Raw genomic sequence first — 8325 nt, 5'->3', positions numbered from 1 at the left:
ATGAAGGGCGTCGGAAGCCAGAGGTAGGATGTGGGAAAGGTGATGACGGTGGGGTAGAGGAGATTAAGGGAAAAACATTAACTTCATTTTAGAGGAGTGGAGTGTGTGTGTTGAATTGTAGTAGAATATTAGCACTGTTAAGTAGAAAGCAGGGAGTTGATTGAGTGCCTTAAAGCAGTGGTGAGTTCCTGTTCAAAATGGAGGTGGGAGGGCGACCATTGGAGGCTTCTGAGGAATGGAGAGATATGGGCTTGGGTTGTATTTGGCTACTGAACTCTTTAGAAGATAGAAATACATGAGGCACTTGGTAAAGAATGGAATTCTCATGCTCCACCTCGTTCCCTTAGCCAATGCTCACGGGGGGAATACTCTAAGAACCGATCCAGTTATTCTGTGTATCATCCCTTTGCAGAAATGAGTGAGCAGCCAGTGATCTATTCCATGACTAAACAACAGGCAAATGCCAAACAGCCTAGGAGAAAACCTCCCAACAAACCTAAAGGCAAAGGTAACAAATACAATGTGCCAACAGCCAGTTTGCCTACTTGTTTCTCCCAACCGATGCTCTCCCAGTCTCGACCGTGGAAGGGAGAGTCAAAGCAGGGGCATATCTATTCCATTCCTAGCTTGAGCAGCGGCTAGCAAGTGGAAAGCGATCTGTGACAAGTCAAAACTCACCTGTGCTGGGCAGCAGCGGAATGGGAGATTTGAACAGTGCTTTGCACATAGTAAACACCTAACAAATAGCATCATTATCATGGGAGAGAGTCAAGGGTGGAGGCGCAGGTTTACTGAGCTAAAGGAGACAATGGTAAACCGCTTCCATATTTTTACCGAGAAAACTCTATTGGTACACTACCAGAACGATTGCAAATAATAATAATAATAATGGCATTTATTAAGCGCTTACTATGTGCAAAGCACTGTTCTAAGCGCTGGGGAGGTTACAAGGTGATGAGGTTGTTCCACAGGGGGCTCACAGTCTTCATCCCCATTTTTCAGATGAGGTAACTGGGGCCCAGAGAAGTGAAGTGACTTACCCAAAGTCACACAGCTGACAAGTGGCGGAGCTGGGATTTGGACCCGTGACCTCTAACTCCAAAGCCCGGGCTCTTTCTACTGAGCCATGCTGCTTCCCCTGAGGAGGTGGGTCATTCTGGGAGAGATGTGTCAGAGGTGTCACTCTGGTTTGGACACGACTCGACTGCATAAGACAACAACAACAAATAGTTTTCACTTTTCATCTTTGAGAAACACATCCGTATGCCCAGAAGCGACTATTAAAGATTATACAACCCATCCTCACTCGCCTACAGCCAAATCCTTTTCTAGTCTTAAAATTCTTTAGTGATGGGATTTTCTCTCCATTTCATTCCGTTGTCTCATAGCTCCTGATCCCGGCTCCACCAATTGTCAGCTGTGTGACTTTGGGCAAGTCACTTAACTTCTCTGCGCCTCAGTTACCTCATCTGCAAAATGGGGACTAAGACTGTGAGCCCCCCCGTGGGACAACCTGATCACCTTGTAACCTCCCCAGTGCTCAGAACAGTGCTTTGAACATAGTAAGCACTTAGTAAAATGCCATTATTATTATTATTATTATAGAATGTTCTTTCTGATTCGTTATTTTTTCTCATCCTCTGTGGAAATGAGGAAGCTCTTCTCTCTCTCACCCTTAGTACATTCATGTGGTTGCATACAGAGCTCATAGCTTTGCAGATTGTTCTTATAATCTTTGAAGCTCAAAGTCAATCAGTTATTTTAAGTCTTTTGTCACAGGACTTATTTCCAATCTTTTAAGTTTTATGTTTATTTGGACTAATCCAGGAAGATTTGAAGGGTGGAAGAAGAGTGTTTCAGGAGAGACTTTCCATTGAAATGAGGGAGTTTCTTCCCTCCTGTTTTCTGACCTACTTAGAATAATAATAATAATAATGGTATTTGTTAAGTGCTTACTATGTGCAAAGCACTGTTCTAAGCGCTGGGGGAGATACAAGGTGATCAGGTAGACCCACGTGGGGCTCAAAGTCTTCATCCCCATTTTACAGATGAGCTCACTGAGGTACAGAGAAGTTAAGTGGCTTGCCCAAGGTCACACAGCTGACAAGTGGCGGAGCCGGGATTTGAACCCATGACCTCTGACTCCCAAGCTCGGGCTCTTTCCACTGAGCCATGCTGCCAACAACAGTCAGAATTTCTTTTGGGGGATATATGGAAGGACTGAGGGTAGATTCATAAAAATCAACTAAAGTGATCATTCTTTAACCTAAAATGAAGTGACCAGCTGACCCTCATCTTCCAGCCTGAAACAGAATGCTGAGAACAATAGCCTCTATATTAATATAGTTTGATTTAGACAATTACTTTATTTTACTATTGTCTGGCCAGATAATTTGTCTAAACTTATATATATATATATATATATATATATAATATATATATATATTATATATATAATATTTATTATATATAATTTATTATAATATATAATAAATTACAAACGTAGTATGTAAATACATATATTACAGATACATAATAAATTACAGATGTATTATGTAAATACATACATTACAGATATACAATAAATTACAGATATAGTATGTATATATCTGTATATATAGTGCATATACAGATATATACATACTATATCCGTAATTTATTCATTTATTTATATTTATATTAATGTCTGTCTCCCACTCTAGATGGTGGCAGGGAATGAGTCTATTTATTGTTGTATTTTACTACCCAAAGCACTTAGTAAAGTGCTTTGCACACAGTAAGCACTCAATATTAAAACAAAATAGAACTTGGTTTGCACATATGTGGAGATCGTCTTTTTAGTGAATGTGCAAGAGTTTGCAAATAAAATAGCAACAAAGGAAGCCTGATTTCCACGTGATAATTACAGTTATATGATCATAGATATACGTGTAATAGTTTATACAGGAATAGAGTCCTGTTGTTCATGAAATAATTAGGCAGAGGTTCATTCACCTAATTTCTTACTCAATAGTCAGGACTCCATTGGAAAAAAAAATAACAATTTCGTGTGTGTCCCCTAAACATAATCATGCCCAGTTATCATTTAGATATTTATTACCAACATTTCTTGAATATATTTTTTTGCACAGTGCTGTTTAAGGATTTGGATACCTTCCAAAAAGAATAAATGGAAGATACTCCCTGTCCAAACTGAGCCTTAATCGGGCCTATTCTTCTCTCCAGAGCATAGAACAGTGCTTTGCCCATAGTAAGCGTTTAACAAATGCCATCATTATTACAAAGGAGAAGACAGACAGATACTATCCATTAAAAATGTAAACTGTCATTTTTCCCTCATCTCCCCTGTTGCCATTTGGAAGTAGCTGAATCCTAAATGTTCTGAAAGGAGTAAAGCGCTGAGCTGGACTCATCCTCTTTGTTTCCAGTGTATGGGCTTGAACATAACAATGGTTATAAGAGGGAAGCTGGAGGTCATGAGTCAACTAACTAATGCCTTCCATACCACAAGCAGCTTTTTACCATCAACACCAAATTTCTGTGAATCATAAAATCTTCTTCCCTGCATCTCTCCCCTCAGATAGGAATGAACAGCAGCTGACCTATGTGGAGGTGAAATACCGCTCCCCTGATCATCAGGGAAGACAAAACTCTGCCGAGTGTAAAGGTTTGGACCCAAATCCTTTTCTGGATCTCCTGGTTCTTTAACTTTCCAGTTTGATTATGACTTTGTGCTTCTGAATAATGATGGGTTGCTGCGAAGGAAGGAATGGGAAAGCCCTTGATGGAAACAAAGCGGGAAATGTGGAACAGAACTTGTGTATATATGCACATATTTATAATTATAATTCTATTTCTTGTCTTAATGATGTGTATCGATCTATAATTCTATTTACTTATAATGATGCTACTGATGCCTGTTTACCTGTTTTGATGTCTGTCTCCCCCCCCTTTCTAGACTGTGAGCCTGTTGTGAGCAGAGATTGTCACTATTGATGAATTGTACTTCCCAAGCACTTAGTACAGTGCTCTGTACACAGTAAGCACTCAATAAATACGACTGAATAAATGAACAATAATAATAATAATGGCATTTGTTAAGTGCTTACTATGTGCAAAGCAGTGTTCTAAGCGCTGGGGAAAATACAAGGTGATCAGGCTGTCCCATGTGGGGCTCACAGTCTTAATCCCCATTTTACAGATGAGGTAACTGAGGCTCAGAGAAGTTAAGTGACTTGCCCAAAGTCACACAGCTGACGAGTGGCGGAGCTGGGATTAGAACCCATGACCTCTGACTCCCAAGCCTGGGCTCTTTCCACTGAGCCACGCTCCGATCGAGTGCTCAGGGAAGGAAAAGACTGGTGACTATTTCAAGTGAAGGTGAAAGGGAAATACGAGGCAGGGCAAATATCGGAATGATCAGATCGCAGTTGTAAATTCAACATGAAAGAGGGATCTGGAAGGGAGAGAGATTTTTTCTGCAGAAAATAAACTGAACTGGGGGGGGATTACCTTGGAATACACAAATAATATTTGAAACCTTTAGGAGTTTTCCAAGAGGAGCTAATTCGAACATGAATACTACCATGGTGACCGGGGTAATAAAGCCTCTTTTTCTTTGGCTGAATTCATTCATTCAATCATATTTATTGAGCGCTTACTGTGTAGGAGCACTGTACTGCCAATGAATGTCAATGTAATGTCCATCATACTGTAAACCATGTGTATTTGGTCATCAATCATTCTGTGCCTCCATAATAGACCTTTAATATGTCTCGCAGACAAAGAAGTGAGATGTATCCAGTGTTACTAGACTCATTCATGGTGATAGAAGGGGAAAAGGAAGGCACAGCACATGCATTTGAGCCCCTCTCCCTATCTCCATCAGATTCTCCTGCTCCTTCTCCATGGCGACTTGTTGCACTGATTCTGGGAGTCCTCTGCCTTAGTCTGCTGGTGTTCATCAGCATCTCAGGCATAAAATGTAAGTATTTTCATTAAGATTAAAATCAATTTTATCTCTCCCATCACAAGTGATTTTCATTAGAAGTTTTGTGTTGCATCAGCTGGAAGAATTAACACAATTAGAGTGTGTAAATGAAAGACAGAAAAGTGATAAAAACATATAAAACTAGAGAAGCTTTCTAGTGTTTCAGGGGCCAAAAATCTTCAATGGTGACAAAGTCTGCCCAGGAAATATCACCTCAAACCAAGAAACAGGACAGAATATAAATCCTCCGGGGACTCAACAGCCATCAAACAATGAAGGTAACGTGGATCGTCAGTTTATGACTCATCTTTCAGTAATTCTGCAATACCATTCGGGTCTTCTGCTCCATTGCCCTGGGCAGTGGCCAAAGCTAGGATAATCATAATTGTGGTATTCGTTAGGCACTCACTATGTGCCAAGCACTGTACTAATTGTTGAGCTAGATACAAGATAATCAGGTCCCACATGGAATTCACAGTCTTAATATGAAGGAGGATTGGAATTGAATCCCCATTTTGCAGATGAGGGAGTGGAGGCACATAGAAGTTAAATGGCTTGCATAAGGTCACCATATATGTCTGTATGGCAGAGGTGGATTAGAACCCAGGTCCTCTGACGCCCAGGTTGGCAGGGGGAAGGATGGCTTCTGGTGGTTGTTTCTAAATCTCCAATAATTTGGGGGGAAGATTCTCAGTGAGTGGGTTCCTTTTAGGAAATATTCCCAAGGACAAGGGGGCTAGTGGTGAGGGACATTTTCCCATCAAAAATATTCTATGATCAATTGTAAATTTTGAGAAAATGTGTCAACCCCAGTCAACATTTTGGGTGTGGAAGCAAGTAGCTGGAGGGAATTCATTTAGGCAGAGTCTATATTGGAGAATTAAAGATCCTAGTTAGGTAGTTCAAATTTCCTGGAAATTACTTCCTTTCCTTCTACATTTTTTCAGTGCACGCGGGATGCAAATTGCAATGTAATAATAATAATGATAATAATTATGGTATTTGAGAAGCAGCATGGCTCAGTGGAAAGAGCACGGGCTTTGGAGTCAGAGGTCATGGGTTTGAATCCCAGCTCTGCCAGTTGTCAGCTGTGTGACTTTGGGCAAATCACCTAACTTCTCTGTGCCTCAGTTACTGCATCTGTAAAATGGGGATTAAGACTGTGAGCCCCCCATGGGACAACCTGATCACCTTATAACCTCCCCAGTGCTTAGAACAGTGCTTTGCACATAGTAAGTGCTTAATAAATGCCATTATTATTATTATTATGATTATTTGTTAAGTTCTTACTATATGCCAGGCTCCGTACTAAGCTCTGAGGAGGATACAAGCAAATCGGGTTGGACACAGTCCCTGCTCCATGTAGGATTCACAGTTTCAATCCCCGTTTTACAGATTAGGTAACAGAGGCCGAGAGAAGTCAAGTGACTTACCCAAGGTCACACAGAAGACAAGTGGCAGAGCCAGGATTAGAACCCATGACCTTCTGGCTCCCAGGCTGCTTGAGTTCAGAGTCATGTATTATTCCATAGTTTCAGGTGATTCCATAAAGTGTAGACTGTTCAAATGAAATCAGTTGGGGGCTGCTGTTTGGGAATTTTTGATAATTCTTAATTAATAGTCAATTAGATAATCTGTCCCCCAATCTACTTTGTAAACTCCCTGTGAAGAGGAATAATTTCTACCCACTCTATAATAATAATAATAACAATAATAATTTTGGTATTTAAGTGCTTACTATGTGCCAAGCACTGGGGGAGATTACAAAGTAATCCGGTTGTCCCACATGGGGCTCACAGTCTTAATCCCCATTTTCCATATGAGGGAACTGAAGTCCAGAGAAGTGAAGTGAGTTGCCCAAAGCCACACAGCTGATAAGTGGTGGAGGCGGGATTAGAACCCATGACCTCCGACTCCCAAGCCCATGCTCTTCCCAATGAGCCACGCTGCTTCTCTCCCGAGCACTCAGTAAGCACTCAGATGAATTCCACTGTTTGATAGACCAGTTTAAAGGTTCAGAGAAGTCAATTCTCTAATGCAGACTGAGCATTAAATGGGAATACTAGAATTTACCACTGTGAAACCCAGAGTTATCCCTACAAGTTACATGCTGAATTTCTCAACTTCAAGGAAAATAAAGGTCACTGCAGTGGTCCATAGGTGGAAAGATGCTATTGGACATTTCTTACATTTCTTTTGCAGATCACGAATGCCGCCTGTGTCCAAGGAGCTGGCACCAGCATGGACAGAAATGCTACAGGGTATTTGCTTACTTGAACACGTGGCAAGGTTGCCAGAACTACTGTGCTTCTCAGGGCTCCGGCCTTTCAACTTTAAAGACGAAGAAGGAACTGGTAAGGAAGAATCTATTAGAAATTCAGTGGGAAGCAAAGTCCTTTTTGATAGATGGCTCTGAAGATATGTGTTAGCAAGGCACATTCTTTTCAGTTGACAAATAGGACTTACGTGTCTTCCTCTCTCTATATGTGCCTGGCTCAGAAAAGGCATTCCAAAATTGCCTGGGAGACCCACAGCTCTCTCTGAGATGAATCTGTCCTGATCTCCTGATTTCAGGGTTCCTAAGCTCACCCTCATATAGCATCAATGGGAAATCTGTGGAGTGTACGGAAGTCACCACCAGTAATGGCTATGAACATTAACAGGAGAAGGACTGGGGTGATTGCTTTGAGAACACTACGCTGCATAATAATTATGCTATATGTTAAGGTTTCTATGTGCTGTGCACTATACTCAGCTTGGGGATAAATACAGTATATGCTGAATGGACACAGTCCATGTCCCGCATGGGACTCACAATCTTAGTGGGATGAGAAACAATAATTGAATCCCCATTTGACAGATGAAGAAACTGAGGCACAGAGACTTTAATTGACTTTCCCCAGAGTGCTGTGACAGAAGTGCAATTTGCATAACAATATTGTTGTTGCCTTCAGAGGTTCTCTGGGGGGTTGATCAATTAATCAATTGGATTTACTGAGCACTTACTGTGTGCAGAGCACTGTAATAATTGTAATGATAGCATTTATGAAGCATTTACTACGTGCAAAGCACGTTCTAAGCGCTGGGGAGGTTACAAGGTGATCAGGTTGTCCCACAGGGGGCTCACAGTCTTAATCCCCATTTTACAGATGAGGTAACTGAGGCCCAGAGAAGTGAAGTGACTTGCCCAAAGTCACACAGCTCACAATTGGCGGAGCTGGGATTTGAACCCATGACCCCTGATTCCAAAGCCCAGGCTCTTTCCACTGAGCCACACTGCTTCAGGCCTTAGGTGCTTTGGCCGCAGCCGCAGTAGGTTTCTCAGTGAATGGCTT

General features: G+C 41.4%; 1 protein-coding gene across 1 annotated transcript; it reads left to right on the top strand.

The window, feature by feature from the left end:
* Positions 1–7650, top strand: LOC119939053 (NKG2-A/NKG2-B type II integral membrane protein-like). Its single transcript, XM_038758822.1, has 7 exons — positions 1–23; positions 348–508; positions 3581–3667; positions 4889–4984; positions 5149–5268; positions 7193–7414; positions 7565–7650. Exons 1-7 carry the CDS (start codon positions 1–3, stop codon positions 7648–7650), a joined length of 795 nt encoding a protein of 264 aa, XP_038614750.1.
* The last annotated feature ends 675 nt before the right edge of the window (positions 7651–8325 follow it).

Source organism: Tachyglossus aculeatus, chromosome 17 (genome assembly GCF_015852505.1).
Source record: "Tachyglossus aculeatus isolate mTacAcu1 chromosome 17, mTacAcu1.pri, whole genome shotgun sequence".
NCBI lineage: Eukaryota > Metazoa > Chordata > Mammalia > Monotremata > Tachyglossidae > Tachyglossus > Tachyglossus aculeatus.
Note: the sequence above shows the minus strand (reverse complement) of the source record. Positions and strands in the feature narration are given on the sequence as shown.